At 41.6% G+C, this 16,263-nt stretch overlaps 1 protein-coding gene across 28 annotated transcripts in view; it reads left to right on the plus strand.

Annotated features, from left to right (window-relative positions):
* MACF1 (microtubule actin crosslinking factor 1) overlaps window positions 1-16,263 on the plus strand; it is a 331,616-nt gene that overhangs the window by 172,963 nt on the left and 142,390 nt on the right. For 14 of the 28 annotated variants that reach the window (XM_045035584.1, XM_045035582.1, XM_045035586.1 and 11 more), the window contains 15 exons: window positions 160-279; window positions 433-528; window positions 1,179-1,306; window positions 1,395-1,488; window positions 1,651-1,805; window positions 2,590-2,866; window positions 3,833-3,961; window positions 5,209-5,286; window positions 5,905-6,066; window positions 7,881-7,985; window positions 9,125-9,220; window positions 11,013-11,138; window positions 12,671-12,676; window positions 13,664-13,816; window positions 15,119-15,273. In XM_045035584.1, coding sequence (XP_044891519.1) covers window positions 160-279; window positions 433-528; window positions 1,179-1,306; window positions 1,395-1,488; window positions 1,651-1,805; window positions 2,590-2,866; window positions 3,833-3,961; window positions 5,209-5,286; window positions 5,905-6,066; window positions 7,881-7,985; window positions 9,125-9,220; window positions 11,013-11,138; window positions 12,671-12,676; window positions 13,664-13,816; window positions 15,119-15,273 — 1,880 coding nt within the window. The remainder of the gene's footprint in view (window positions 1-159; window positions 280-432; window positions 529-1,178; window positions 1,307-1,394; window positions 1,489-1,650; window positions 1,806-2,589; window positions 2,867-3,832; window positions 3,962-5,208; window positions 5,287-5,904; window positions 6,067-7,880; window positions 7,986-9,124; window positions 9,221-11,012; window positions 11,139-12,670; window positions 12,677-13,663; window positions 13,817-15,118; window positions 15,274-16,263) is intronic. The other 14 variants (XM_045035590.1, XM_045035587.1, XM_045035591.1 and 11 more) reach the window with 1 other exon arrangement.

A 16,263-nucleotide genomic window follows, 5' to 3' on the forward strand; every position in this document is an offset into this window, starting at 1 on the left:
GCTCTGAAACTGGGACTCCACGCATTAGGCTGAGCAGCTGTGTAGGCGGTGAGAGGAAAGAGATTTTATGTGGTTTGGGGTGGCCTGAGCTACTGTCTCCTGTGCTTATCTTGTGTACCGCTAATCAGAAGGTGTGTGATATCTACCTTTTGGCAATAGGAAGTAGACTCCAGGTGGCAAGAATACCAAAGCCGAGTGGACTCCCTCATTCCCTGGATCAAACAGCATACAATACTGATGTCAGATAAATCTTTTCCCCAGAACCCTGTTGAACTAAAGGTAAAGTCACAGACCTAAATTGTCTTTTATAAAGTTCAATGCTGGGATTAAGCCTCAGAGCTCGCTGCTGCTGGCTCCTGGGGTGAGGTGGTATACAAAGTGGGTCAGGTTGCTTGCATGCATCCATTCATTCACCAACTATTAATTTTGTAGGCACTTTATAACCAATATATACACTTCAAAGAAACAGAAATTCTGGCCAAGGAGAGAGAAAAAGGAAGAATTGAGGAATTATATAAATTATTAGAGGTAAGGAAACTTACCCTTTGCTGATTCTTGGGGTTTGCTGGTTTGCCTGATTGTTATTTCTTTGTTAGATTGCCGGCATGCTCTTCCCAACCTGCATTAATAGCAGTATTCTCAGGGTGACAAATCAACATCACTTTTAGGCTGGTGTTGAAAATTTATGGTAAATGGGTACCATCATCCATCTGTATTTTTGAAAGAGGCTTTTGAAAAATGACATTTATTCAGAAACACTGAGTTTTATGAATGAGTTTTCCTGTTTTTCAGAGGGAAGCGAATCCTCTCCCTAAGATGGAAAGGAGAGAGACTTCCATCCATATTTTCACTCCTAGAGAATTTGAAGCTGTAGGTTTGAGCCTTTGGCCTTTCCAGAATGGGAGTTAGTAAGAGGACAGGTGGATTTATGGAAAACGTAAAAGGAATGAAAAAATTTAGAGCAGCTAGTAGTCCCTGTATTTTGGAGATGGTTTCTTTGCTCTTACCTCGAGGTGAGGTACTGCTAAGTACTCCGTTCTTTTCTCTTATTAGACAGCAGGAGAAACTGCTGATGGCTGGGTAAATATGCAAGAAGCCATGTGTCAAGAACACGTAAAAGTGGGCCTGAGGGCACGGCTGTGTTTTCGGACTAAAAGAGTGTCTCTGGGATTTTTCAGGTGTGGATTGAGTTTGGCCGGATTAAACTGCCTCAAGGTTACCACCCAAATGATGTGGAGGAAGAATGGGGAAAGCTCATCATCGAGATGCTGGAGCGAGAGAAGTCGCTTCGCCCAGCTGTGGAGAGGTGGGCTCAGGGCCTGACGGCAACCTGATGTTACCCACCCGGGCCGCTTTGAGCCCAGCACGTGACTACGGTTTTTATCTTATTATAGGCTGGAATTGCTGCTACAGATTGCAAACAAAATCCAGAATGGTGCTTTGAACTGTGAAGAGAAGCTGACACTAGCTAAGAATACACTGCAGGCTGTGAGTGTCTGTGTTGTCTCTCCCCTTCTCACCCTGTGCGCTGATGGTCCAGATTCACGATTGAGAAATCCAGCTGTGTCACTTCCTCACACTCGGCTCCCTCAGTCCTCGTGGGTGGGGCACTGGCATTCTCCCACTCCTATTACTCCTTTTCTGTCTTAGGACGCTGCTCACCTGGAATCGGGACAACCGGTACAGTGCGAGTCAGATGTCATCATGTACATTCAGGAATGTGAGGGTCTCATCAGGCAGCTGCAGGTGGACCTCCAGATCCTACGGGATGAGAATTACTACCAGCTGGAAGAGCTGGCTTTTAGGTGAGGAGCACGGGGCTCAGACAGAAGGCTTGCTTATCGCTGAGGCTCACAGATCAAGAGTCTGGCACTGAATCTTGTAACTTGGGTCTTGGAGGTCCGTGTCTTGGTGGGGATACTACAGGTATGTGGGGCAGGAAAATTCTCATGGTGGAGGACACTTGCCCCTTATTGCAGGCCCTGCCCACTTAGTACCTGTAGGATTCCCTAATCACTGTGGCCTCTTATAACACCCACACATATTTCAGGGTGACCTACTGGGATGCAGTACCACATCTGGGTTAGAACTGCTGCCGATCGAACGCATCATTTTGTAGAGAAAACTAAGACCCATTGAGGGGATGGGCATCACCTAGGTCACGCAGTTTGTACAGGACCAAGACTAAGACTCATGTCTTTTGGTCCCTAATCCATGTTTATTCTGTTGTACCATCCAGGAGTTACATAAACAGATACTGGTTTGCCTCCCTCCAATTAACACTGTAATTTGGCATTTGCCTCAACAACTCTGAACGACGAAGATGTTAAAACCACCTTGTGTTCCTATAACACTTCTTTTTTCAAAACACTTTTCCTGATATGATCTCATTTTTATTTTTACCTCATCCTTGTCAAACGGATAGGGAATATTTTATCTTAAAAAAGTGCGTTTCAGGGGCGCCTGGCTGGCATGCAACTCTTGATGTCAGGGTTGTGAGTTCAAGCCCCACATTGGTTGTGGAACCCACTTAAAAAAATGTGTATTATAAATTTAAGTGTCTTCCTTTTTTCTCTTCCTCCATTTCAGGGTTATGCGTCTGCAAGACGAGCTGGTCACCCTGCGTCTAGAGTGCACAAACTTGTATAGGAAGGGCCATTTCACTTCACTTGAATTGGCTCCACCCTCTACTTTAACCACTACTCATCTGAAGGCAGAACCCTTGACCAAGGGAACCCATTCTTCCTCTACCTCCTGGTTCCGAAAACCCATGACTCGGGCTGAACTTGTGTCTATCTCATCCTCTGAGGATGAAGGCAATCTTCGATTTGTGTATGAACTACTGTCTTGGGTAGAAGAAATGCAGGTGGGTGTATGTTCCAAATGCTTATGCAATGTGTTAAGGTTTACTGGACCCAGCAGCTTGTCTAGGAGTGCCAGGATGCTCTGTGCCCCTTGGGTAAACTCTAAATTATTAATGCTGCCTGGAACCCAAGCCCCCTTCTCAAATGTTAAATGGGTGGGGTCAGCTCAAATCCTCAAAAGTCCCACACCGGATAGCGTAGGCTTTTCTGATTGGAAGCCCTTTGGGAATCATTCCCTTCAGTTAACTGTACTCTAAGTGGAGCTCATGGGAGAAATTACAGAGTCTATAAATCTCAGTTACCTTTTCTGAAACTCCCTCATCAGCAGAGGAGCTTATCCCTCACTCTTTGTTGTTGGTCTTCCCTCTGGAGTTTAAGCAGTGCTGTGCCTCACAGTTCTGAGGGGCTGTGCATGCATGTATTCCAGAACAGTGGTTCAAGTTCGATACTGTTCTTTTTATCCTTCTAATGCGTTTGTTTTACATGAAATTCTTCCCATGCCCTGATGGCCGATTCCCCATGTAGCGACAAATAAAAACATCCAAAGACAAGCTATTTAAATATTACCTGCCACTGGTCAATAGTTGATGCCATGAATGAAGTTTAATATTTTCAGATATTTCTTTCTTATATCCACTCTGATTGTGAAATGCAGAGCTTCATAATGGAAAATGCCTAAACTATAAAGTTAACCTTCAGCCTTTGGAAACACCTTTCTGGTTGGTGAATTCAGGAATGTATCCCGTAATGCGGCAACAAAAGGCTGCCCCTGCTGCAGGAGTTGGAATTTAGTCTCCAGCTCTTTGGGGTGATAATGGCATGTTTTCCTATAAGAGGCTGTGATGGAGATGGCTTAGGTGTCCTCTTGCCCAGTCTCCTACCCTCAGCCCCCTTGCCCAAACATCAGTTCTGAAAATTTTCTTTTTTTGCTGATTCAACCAATGAAATACATGTCTTTTCTTTTCCAGATGAAACTGGAGCGAGCAGAGTGGGGCAATGACCTGCCTAGTGTGGAGTTGCAGCTGGAGACACAACAGCACATCCACACCAGTGTGGAAGAACTGGGCTCAAGTGTCAAAGAGGCCAGGCTGTATGAGGTGTGTGCATTCAGAATCCATCACGGAGTGGGGTGCGGTGGGGTGGGATGGGTAACGGGGTAGCGTGCACAGTGCAGCTGTCTCTAGGGAGAAGGAGGCTCTGGAAAAGAATGAGAACCATGAGCAGCACTTTCCACCAAATTCCCTTTCCACATCAAGTGTCTCTTTTGCTCTTTGAAATGCCCTTATGAGCAAGGTATTTTTATTAACCCGTTTTTACTAAAAGGAGTAGCAATTCTGAAAGCTAAGGTCAGAATCAGTGCATGGTGGGTGCAGTTTCCAAACAGTCCTGCTCCAGAACCTCATCTTGTTTCCACTTCACCTCCTGCCTGTAGGGCGTGCTGGAATAGAAAAACTACTCACTCAGTCTCTCCCTCACTCATTCTGTCTTCCCATTTGTAATTTCAACTTTCCCCTGCAAAAAAGCAGCCGAGTAGTTTGGGAATCATCAGGCATAAGTTTTGCTAGAAACCTCCCAGAGTTACTGGAAGCACAAAGTCTCTCAGCTGTGTTCACTCCACTAAACCGTCCCTCACTCATGGCTGCCCCAGGCTTTATTTTTTATTTTTATTTTTTAAGTTTTTATTTAAATTCCAGTTAGCTATCAGAGTAATATTAGTTTCAGGTATACAGTACAGTGATTCAACACTTCCAAACATCACCTGGTGCTCATCATAAGTGCACTCCTTTTTTTTTTTTTTTTTTTTGGGAATAAAAATGTTTTTTTAATTTCTTCTTTCTTTTTCTTTTTTTTTTAAGTTTATGTATTTATTTTGAGTGGGGAGGGGAAGGGACAGAGAGAAGAGGGAGAGAGGGAGAATCCCAAGCAGGCCTTGCAGTTGTCAGTGCAGAGCCCGATGTGGGGCTCAAGCCCACAGACCATGAGATCATGACCTGAGCCAAAGTTGGACGCTTAGCTGCCCCCACAACAAGACTCCTTAATCCCCATCACCTATTTAGCCTGTCCCCCTACCCACCTCCCCTCTGGTAACGATCAATTTGTTCTCTAGCATTAAGAGTCTATTTCTTGGTTTGGCCCATAATTTTTTTTTTTTTTTAATTTAAATTCAAGTTAGTTAAAATACAGTGTTTCTCCAGGCTTTAAAACCTGACCCAGAGATCTGTTATCTCAACTTCTGTTTCTGGGGTAATCAGTCCCTAACTATGTGCAGACATAGTTGAAAACATACTGTACATATAGTTTACTTACTCTTTCTCTAATACATCTTTATTTCATTTTTTATCAGGGAAAAATGTCCCAGAATTTCCATACCAGTTATGTTGAAACTCTTGGAAAGCTGGAGACACAGTATTGTAAACTGAAGGTGAGTTTTGACTCTTTTGTTCTCTTCATGGACTGTCTAGTTCCTTCCAAACAACTGTCTTCCCTAATTCAGAAAGTCTGCGGTTTGGCCCTGTTTTGGTTTTCTGCTTATTAGGTTATATCATTTACTGTGCAATTGTTCATATGTATTACAACATTTTCTCAATTTTCTTAGTGGATCAGAAATCACTGCCCCAGAAAGTTTAAATTAAGTAGAACCTGTCCCAGTTTCCGTGTCTTACCAAAGCAGTGCCTGCATATGCTTTGAGACACCAGAACAAAAAGTTTGAGGTTGGTAGGAAGGAGACTCTTCTTCTATCTGTTCTTCATTCCCATCTTTCAAGATTGTCCAGAGTAGGACAGGCCTAGGATCATTCTTTATTCAGGGAGCCCCACAGAAGCCTGGTGAGTTGTAACTTCTTGCTAGGATTGACTAGGGCTCTGGGAGTCCTGTGCTAAACTTGTACTAAATTTAAATTTGAGTCCATGAGGAGCACCCAGAGATGAAAAATCAAGGCTAAATTTATTTCCAGCATTATTCTTTGCTTTGATGTCACATGTGCTATCTTCTACAGATGAAAGCCTGGCAGTCTAACCGTGTAATCCCTGCTTTGTCTAGGAAACTTCCAGCTTCCGGATGAGGCACCTTCAGAGCCTGCATAAATTTGTCTCCAGAGCTACAGCTGAGTTGATCTGGTTGAATGAGAAGGAGGAGGAGGAACTCGCATATGATTGGAGTGACAACAATCCCAATATCTCAGCCAAAAGAAATTATTTCTCTGTGAGTCTAGCACAACAGACCTGTCATATTTATGTAATAGCAGAAGGAGACAGAGAGAGGCTAATCTTTTGAGAACTTGGATTTCTGGATTTGCATTCTTCTGGGTAGAAATAGGAACCCCCTGCTTAATGCATCTGTGCATGTGAGAAGTGTACATGGAGAGAGGGGAAACCAAGTCCTAGAATGAATTTACTTAGAATGCGTTTAGAAAGGCAGTGTCTTGGACAATGAGAGTATTGGACTGCAAGTCGAGTTGTTTCAGAATAGCTTTGTGTTTAGGATGGTAGGCTTTGGAGTGAGAGACCTGAGTTCCAATTCTTACTTCTCCACTAACTGGCTCTGTGACCTTGGGCCAGTCATTTAATCTCTCTGGACCTCTGTGAAATGGGATTATAGTATCACTTCAAAGACTTGTGTAAAAGATTGACTAAGCTAATATGGGCGAAGCATTTAGTATAGGGCTTACTGTTGTTTAACTGAAGCATACTCTTGGCTTTTCATATATTCTGAATTCTGTTAAATTCATTTAATAATTTTTTGGTCAAATATCTTCATTTGTAAGACGGGAAGGGAAATTGAATATTGGACAACGACAACATTCGTTTGTTCTTTTTCAGTCAATACAATGGGGTTGTTTTCTTTCTAAGTGTATTTCCACATCTCAGCATTTTTAAAGATATTATAAACTCTATGCAAATAGGAAGCTTTTTTAAAAAAATTTTTTTAATGTTTATTTTTGAGAGAGGGAGACAGGTAGAGTGTGAGTGGGGGAGGAGCAGAGAGAGAGGGAGACACAGAATCGGAAGCAGGCTCCAGGCTCTGAGCTATCAGCACAGAGCCCGATGTGGGGCTCGAACTCACGAACGGTGAGATCATGACCTGAGCTGAAGTCGGATGCTTAACCGACTGAGCCACCCAGGTGCCCCCGGAAGCTTTTTTATTCACACTTACTTTAGATACTTTTAAATTCCATTAGATTTAAAGAAATATAAACTTCTGAGGGCCCCTGAGTGGCTCAGTCGGTTAAGCATCCGACTTTGGCTCAGGTCATGATCTCACCGTTCGTGAGTTCGAGCCCCACATCGGGCTCTGTGCTGACAGCTCAGAGTCTGGAGCCTGCTTCGGAGTCTGTGTCTCCTCTCTCTGTCCCTCCCATGCTTGTGCTCTGTCTCTCAATAAGAAATAACTGTTAAAAAAATTTTTTTAATAAAAACTTCTGACTAGAGAATAGCATATGATTCTTCTAAAGTAAAGAAGAAAGAGTAAATGCTCTAATGCAGTAAACTGTCTGAGAATGGAAATCAGGCTATGATTAAGATAAAAAGAAAGTGCTTAGAAAGAAGGGATCAAATGTGACAGCAAGGATCAGCACCCAGCTTTATAGAAAAGCTAGCATCTAAATTGGGTCCTGTAGTGTTAACAGAATATAAAACCAGAGGAGGGCACTGTAGGCTGAGGGAATAGTCTGAGCAAAGCCAGTGAGTCACTGATTGGGATCTCAGGGTGTGTCAGGTATGGGACGTGAACCAGCCACTCCTGCCAAGTTATCTCCTTCCTCTGTCTCCATTGCTCACCTGTGTTCCCCTGCTTTTTCAGGTCTGGCCCAGGCCCCATATCCTTTGTAAATCATTGTCCAGTAATTCTAGCATTTTTGCTCTTCGAAATCCTCTGGCATGTGCTATTTATTCCTCTCATTTTGGCACTAACCCTGTGTTGGAGGCTCCTTTAAAGTGGGGGCAGGGAACACAACTTTTTCTTTATTGCTCCTCTCCCCTTAATCGCACTTACTGCATCTAGTTGAATTCAACTTTTAGGAGTTGACAATGCAGCTGGAGGAGAAACAGGATGTGTTTCGGTCTCTACAAGATACAGCAGAGCTGCTGTCACTTGAGAACCACCCAGCCAAGCAGACTGTGGAGGTATGTGACTTGAGAATGTGTGAGGGTCAAGTGCTTAGGGTGGTCATAGTGGAAGCATCCAAATCAGAGACTTCGTTCTGCTGAAACACCTGAACGAAGTGTCAGTGATCATTTGTCTTGGATCTTCTCTCTTTATCCCAGCCCCTGAAAGACTACAAACAAAGGAGAATAGGAGGAGAAACTAGAAGAGAGATTGACTCCTATTGAACCATATATTTTATTTTATTTTATTTTATTTTATTTTTAATTTTTTTAATGTTTATTTATTTTTGAGGCAGAGAGAGACAGAGGATGAACGGGGGAGGGTCAGAGAGAGAGAGGGAGACACAGAATCCGAAACAGGCTCCAGGCTCCGAGCTGTCAGCACAGAGCCCGATGTGGGGCTTGAACTCACAAACCGTGAGATCAGACCTGAGCCGAAGTCGGACGCTTAACCGACTGAGCCACCCAGGCGCCCCTGAACCATATATTTTAAATAGGCATGCGGGCAGATCCTGTCTCTTGTTGGTGTGGTGCCTTTGCCCAGAGAGAGAGTGGGGGAATCTGGGAGGGATTTATTCACGCGCAGGTTTTGCTGATCACTTACAGGTGACCCTTGAACAACATGGGTTTGAACTGCGTAGCCCTCTTATATGCAGATTTGTTTTCTAAATACTGTAGGATACTGTAAATGTATTTTCTTTTCCTTATGATTTTTTTAGTAACATTTTCTATGCTGTAGCTTACTTCATTGTAAGCATATAGTATATGTACATGTAACATCCAAAATATGTGTTTGTTGACTGTTCACGTTATCAGTAAGGCCTCCAGTCAACAGTAAGCTATTAGCACTTAAGTTTCTGGGGAGTCAAAAGTCATGTGTGGATTTCCAACTGCACAGGGGTTTGGTGCCCCCATCCCCTCCATTGTTCAAGGGTCAGCTATAGCTGCAATTGAGTGTGGAAGAGGCCTTTTCTATGTAACCTATGTTGGATGAAAGACAAGCCTGTTTCTCATGGGAAGCACTCCGCAGATGCCTGTCAAGCATCTCCATGTATCTTCTGTTGGCCTGTCATTAGCAGAGTTGGACTTGGAAGAGAGCATTGCACATGTATGTTGCTAAACCCCTGCCCTTCTGTGCGTGTGCTTGGCTCTTGCAGGCTTACAGCGCTGCCGTCCAGTCCCAGTTGCAGTGGATGAAGCAGCTATGCTTGTGTGTTGAGCAGCATGTAAAAGAGAATACTGCTTATTTTCAGGTATGTGAACTTTGTGTTTGTGTGCGTGTGTGTGTGTGTGTGTGTGTGCACACATGCGCACGCATGAGCATCAGAGAAGATGAGGAGAATATCCTTTTCCATTCAGGCAAGCAATTGTATGTACCTGTGCGTCCACACAAGCCTGCACATGGAAAAGGTAGGGTGAAAAACACATCTATATCAGTTAAACCACACTTTTACTGTGTAAACCATCACTCCCAAAGCACAGCTGCTTAAAACTGTAATCCTTTAGTTAGTTCTTGACTCTGTGGTTTGGTGATTTGGGCTAGGCTCAGTTGAGATGAGAAAAGATGATATTCTTACTTTATGTATTTATTTATTTATTTTTAAATTTACATCCAAGTTAGTTAGCATGTAGTGCAACAATGATTTCAGGAGTAGATTCCTTAATGCCCCTTCCCCATTTAGCCCATCCCGCCTCCCACAACCCATCCAGCAACCCTCTGTTTGTTCTCCATATTTAAGAGCCTCTTCTATTTTGTCCCCCTCCCTGTTTTTGTATTATTTTTGCTTCCCTTCCCTTATGTTCATCTGTTTTGTCTCTTAAAGACCTCATATGAGTGAAGTCATATGATATTTGTTTTTCTCTAATTTTGCTTAGCGTAATACCCTGTAGTTCCATCCATGTAGTTGCAAATGGCAAGATTTCATTCTTTGTGATTGCCGAGTAACACTCTTGTATATGTGTGTGCGTTTGTGTGTGTGTGTGTGTGTGTGTATATATATATATACATATATATGTATATATACACATACATATATATATACATACATACACACATACATATATATATATACATACATACACCACATCCTCTTTATCCATTCATCCATTGATGGACATTTGGGCTCTTTCCATACTTTGGCTATTGTTGGTAGTGATGCTATAAACATTGGGGTGCATGTGCTCCTTCGAAACAGCATACCTGTAACCCTTGGATAAATACCTAGTAGTGCAATTGCTGGGTCATAGGGTAGTTCTATTTTTAATTTTTTGAGAAGAAAAGATGATTTTCTCCTCTTGCTTAGCCTGTGGATGGCTGCAGGCAACTGGCAGGCAGGCTAGGGGCTGGTTGGTTGCAAATGGCATCACTTCCACGTCTGATAGTTGGTGGGGGTGATGGGGTACAAGGCCATGACATCTGTTAGGCTAGCCTAGGCTTCTTCACGTTTGTCCCACAAACGACCAGAGAGAGTGAGCCCCAGTACACAAGCCCTTTTTTCTGCTGCCAAAGCAAGTCATGTACCTGGGCCGGCTTCAAGGGAAGAAGTAGACCCTCCCTCTTGATGGGTGAAGCTGTAAAATCCCAGGACCATTTTTCTTTCTTCAGTCTATCACAAGGTCAAGAACATACTCCTTATTTTCGGATGAGGATGGGAGGAGGAAATAAGCCTTGCCTCTGTTTGGGTTTGCCCTAAATTAAATAATCTCGCTAATCATTTTGTAATCTTATCAGTGAATTGGAACGTTTGATCACTCAACCTCTAGGCTTTTCATGACACGCTTACCTCACAGCCAAGTGTCCTCACTAGCAGTGTTTCTGAGAAGGCGAAGCTGACTGACTTTTCTCTAGGGTTAAATAGGCTTTGTGGTTGTCATCACTAATATTTTCCCAGATGTAGTGTTTTAAGCCCTCAGTTTCCACTCGTGCGGATTTTGTAATGAAGTGTCATCAATCCAGGAGAGTAATTACAGTGAGAATGCTTTTTCTTGGTTAACATCTGTGTGTCGTGATGTGTTGAGCCCGAGATCCCGTTCCTATCCTCACAGTTCTTCAGTGATGCACGGGACCTGGAGTCATTCTTGAGGAACCTCCAAGACTCCATCAAAAGAAAATATTCCTGTGACCACAATACCAGCTTATCTCGTCTCGAGGACCTGCTCCAGGACTCCATGGTGGGTGTTGCCTCAGAGGGATGATTACTCCTGAGAAACAGAGTAAACCATATCAGCTGCTGCTGTTTATATCCTTGAAAGCTGTAGGGTAATGGGTCAGTGTTATAAAATGTGGCTCACATTCAAATAAAGTTGAATCCCAGTTTGTTCTTATTCTTTTTTTTCTTTTCTGTCCTTAAAGAAGTTGCTGATAAGATTCCTTTGGGTATGCTATTGAAGTAAAGGCCTAGTCCTCTTCCCCTGAGCCACTTAGTGCCCACTATGCTTGTCTTTGCATTGTTCCTATTTTAATTCAAAAGTTGGGACCAAAGATGAGGTGTAAAGCATGAAAAATAGTGTTGAAGGGGATTAGTTGACTGACATCAAATTCTTTTTTCACTCTCTCATGCAAAGAGAATTAAAACAAAACCAAACCAATGAACTAGACCTGAGCCAAATTTTTCCTCTGTGGTAATTTTGTTTTGCCAAAATGAGGTATTAGAATATTGATTTTAATTAAGGATGACGTTAAAATCTTATGTAGATATAATGCAATATTTGTCCAATTTATGTAGCAGTATTAACTTTGAGAAAATGTTTTTGCATCCGGTATTTACTCCAAATCAGTTTTATATTCATTTTCTCCAATGAATTATTCTTTCAGAAATGCTGATAATAAAATCAGAGCAGGAGTGTTTACGTGTATTGAATGCATATTACACAGAGTTGGCAGGACAAGGCCCCAGCTACATCCCAAATTAAGATAGAAGAGTGTAATAGGGAAATTATTGTTTCTATATGAGAAGCCAGAGGATTCCCACATTTCAGTAAAAAATTATAAATAAGAGAACCAGAGAACCCAAAACATTTTTGTAGGTGAAAGTTGGGTATTTGTGAACATTAGTTGATTATTTATTGATTTATTTTTACACTTTCAGGTATTATTAACCTATGAATGGGTTCACATTCAGTGTTTTACCCGGGCCAATAATCTGTTAATTTAATGAACTTGGAATGAAGGATAAAAACCTGACTTTTTAGATGTTGTCTCTAGAATGTCTCTCTTGGAGGTACTTCAAGTTTGAAGGAGGAATATAATAATCCTTGGCTATTATCTCCTCCCTTCCACAGAGTACCTTCCTGTCTTAGGGTAACTTCTCTGCAATTGTTGTCATATCTTCTCTTCTCGAGGGTCGCTGCTCTGTTCCCTCCTCTCCAGGTCAGGGGCATCGGGTTGGCGGCGTCATCTGGGCATGAAGTCACCTGGGTCTGCTCCTCAGCTTTTCCTCAGCTTGTCCGTCAGGTTCGGGAGCATCTGTCATGGCTTCTGGTTCTTTTCAGAACTTTTACCACGCTGAGCACTTGGTCTCTGGAGCTTGAGATGTTTGGCTATGGGTTAGACAGAAATTGACATCTTTATTGCAAGGAAACGGAAATGGGTAGACCAGCTGTCAAGTACTGAACAGTGTGGCTGTCTCCCTGATATATTCCATTCCTCTTTCTTAACTAATAAGTTAAAGTTGTATTTCTTCCAATCATGCTCCCGGGGACAGGCACAGGTAGTTTATTTAAGCATTTCTTTTTCTTTACTTGCATATTCTTAATTCTTTAATGGCATTTCTTAACATTATTAACTCTTTACTCTCATCACATCTACTTCCATCCTAAGAAAGTCCTCTTCTAAGGACTTTATATACCTCAAAATGGGCTTGACACATCCTGGTAATACATGAAAGTTATCTTTTACTCTCTAACACAATTGGTAGTACATTGCTACCAATTTTGTGGACAGGAAGTTCATTAGTTTTTAAGATAATTGGGTTTGCAGAGACTTGAGAGTTTCAATTTTGCATGATACTTCTTTCAAACCATTCAAATTTACATGAGCATGGCACAGCAAGACCCTAAAAGGTAAACCCTGAATCATTTGTCGTGTCTCCACCAACAGCATTGCTTTATAAACTGTTGGTGGAAGAGCTAAGATCTTTCTCTAGAAAGTTTGACTCAATTTAAGAAAGTGAAATATTAGTAGTAGAGCTTGGGAGGTATGATTATTTAAAAATTCTTTAAAGAGCACAATTCTAGCTTCTCCTAAGCAGAAGGCAAGAACTGGCTTCTGCCAGTAAGAAAGCGAATAATAATAATAGCGACAGCAATGTTGTTATTATTGTTTTTAAATTTCCATGCTTTCTGAACCTTATTTGGGGAAATCCCTTGTTAGCTGTGTGTAGCTGTATTTGGCAGCTGGCAGTTCTTTTTTTTTGTTTGTTTTTGTGTTTTCATTACTTTTGCATGTGGCTTCATGATTCATTAAAAAGGGCACAGGGAGAAAGCTGAACAATTTGAGTATAAAAGCACTTGGTAGAAGACAAATATCCTCTCCTTTTTTCTTTATCTTTGTGTTTCTAAGATGGCTCCACCAAGGATCCCTACTTAACTGAGAAATGACATTCTCTGAGGGAGTGGAGCACTCAGTTTTCTTTGTTGGCTCAGTCACCCTGAGTAGCAGCATTAATGTCTTTTTTGTGTTTCTTCTCACTTTGTAGGATGAAAAGGAGCAGCTTATACAGTCCAAGAGTTCCGTTGCCAGTCTTGTTGGGAGATCAAAAACCATTGTTCAGCTAAAGCCACGCAGTCCTGACCACGTGCTAAAGAGTACCATTTCTGTGAAGGCCATCTGTGACTATCGGCAGATAGAGGTGAGGAGGTGGAAAGGGTACCTCTGGCTCCAGAAGGAAGGGAGGGAGAAGCAAAACCTTCAGTTTAGGGGTGTGATAGAGAAAGGTCTAATGTTACAGATTTTTGATTTTTTCATTAGAACGTAAACATTCTTTTAAAAAAGGAAAAAAAAAAAAAGCCCAAACTCTATAATCTTGACCTGCTCCCTGCCTCTGTGATTGGTATCATCATCCACCCGATTTCCTAAGTGATGTCAGAAATGATACTTTGTAGCCCCTGAGCCATATCTTTGGCTTTTCCTCTCTTATACCCCACAACTAGTAGCCATACCAAATCAATACCAACTTGCAAATAAATATCCCTTAGATTAGATGTACTTCTTTCTGTCCCTGCAGCTACTACCCTGATTTAGACCATAATTTCTTTCACTTGAATAATGGCATTAGCCTCCCCAATCAATGCATTCTCTATTCTTCTACCAGAATGATCTTAAAAAAAAAAAAAAAAAAGAACAATTCCCTAGTTCTATTTAGATGGCCTAAATTCCTTAATGTGGCTTCAAGGTCCTGAATAATCCTTCTTTACCTTTCTAGGCAAGACTGGGTCATGTCCCTTCCATGCATTCCCTGGTAAATTGCATTTGACATACAGTATTATAACTCTTACCCCCACCAGAATATGAGGAATATCAGCCATGTTTGTTAGTTTACCATCTTACCATTCTTACATCTAGTGGCCCAGCAAAATTCCAGGCACATAATAGGCTCAGTAAATATTTGTAATGCGTAAGAATGAACTTCTCTGGCACTTTTCTGTGTCTCAGTATTTCTGTCTATAAAATAGGGATGAGGATGTTGGTTCCTTGTCTCCCAAGAGAAAGAATTGATGATTCCAAAATGCTTAAGCCTTTTCAAGGGATTTGAGTGGGATGACAAGAAGGGAGGAAGAGGGAAGTATCACAAAAGCAAAGTTGTGATTATTCATGTCCCTTTAACCTTTGCCCTAATGGCTGTAGATGCAGAGAGATTGTTTCTGGAGGTCTTAAGACAGTCTCCTTAGAACTTTCATATACTAGGTTACTTGACCTGTAATAGACATTTAACAAACACTTGCTTCCTTGATTTCTTTGATGTCTCAACCTTTCCTGTGTTGTATATTTATATAAGGTTATCTTTTCATCAAAATCAGGAACCCTCACTAAGGGATGTCAGATCTCCAAAATGATTTTTTTCTTAAGGATTTCATAGCTTTGGGGTCAGGCACCACATCATACAGGTTGTCGGTTTATCCACTAGCAATAACTTACAAGTTTGTCTCTTCAGATCACCATTTGCAAGAATGATGAGTGTGTGTTGGAAGATAATTCGCAGAGGACCAAGTGGAAAGTGATCAACCCCACAGGGAATGAGGCGATGGTGCCATCGGTCTGTTTCCTTATCCCCTCACCCAATAAGGATGCCATTGAGATGGCCAGCAGGTAACTTGGTTCAAGGGCCACTCTGGACTGCCACATGTGCTGCTTGGCTTGAGTGAATTGATGGAGGGATGAATCTGCATTTGCAATCTTAAACAGAGCAGCCAAGTTTTAAAGTTTCTTTTGGGAAAGACTTACTATTAAGATAGCAAGTCTTGTGCTTGCAGCTACATGGTAGGTTTTCAGTAAATGCTTATGTTCAATTTGGTGATCATTCTTGATCATAAACAGTTAACTCTCAGATTGATTTTTGTAGTGACAGTTAATTTTCTTCTTTATATTTTATTAAAGTAACATACATACATATTTTTTTAAGTTTATTCATTTATTTTGAGAAAGAGACAGAGAGAACCAGGGAGGGGCAGAGAGGGAGGGAGAGAGAATCCCAAGCAGGCTCCATGCCATCAGCACAGAGCCTGATGGTGGGGCTCAGACTCACAAACTGTGAGATCATGACCTGAGCCAAAACCAAGAGTCAGACGTTCAAGTAACTAAGCCACCCAGGCACCCCTACATACATATTTTTAAAAGCTGAATTACACCATGAAGCTTGTAATAAAAACCAGCTATTCCCTCCCCCACCCCAGAATTCTAATTTCCTAAGCCCGCTATTTTCAATCCTTTATTTTGACGTCACTGAAATTTTAATGGGTTTTTTGGAGAGGGAGCAGATAAACTAAATGGGTTTAAAGTCTCCTATTTAAGTGAAGCCCTGGCTTCTAATTTTCTATCTTATTCTTATATGTCACATTTCTTAATTTGAAATTCAGGGTAATGTGTGTGTTGAATATGTCTGTGTATGTGAGAGTTTAGAGTCTGTAAGTCTTCCAGAAGTTGAGATTGAATCAGGCACAGGATGCTTTAGAAAAAAACTTCTCTGGTCCTTCACACTGCAGTTCTTTTTTTGTTTTTTGTTTTTAATATGCCAGATAACTTTTTAAGTTGTTCTTAACTTTTAAACATTTTAGCAGTTTTGTGAATATATAGACCCAG

The sequence above is a fragment of the Felis catus genome, chromosome C1 (genome assembly GCF_018350175.1).
Source record: "Felis catus isolate Fca126 chromosome C1, F.catus_Fca126_mat1.0, whole genome shotgun sequence".
Classification (NCBI taxonomy): Eukaryota; Metazoa; Chordata; class Mammalia; order Carnivora; family Felidae; genus Felis; species Felis catus.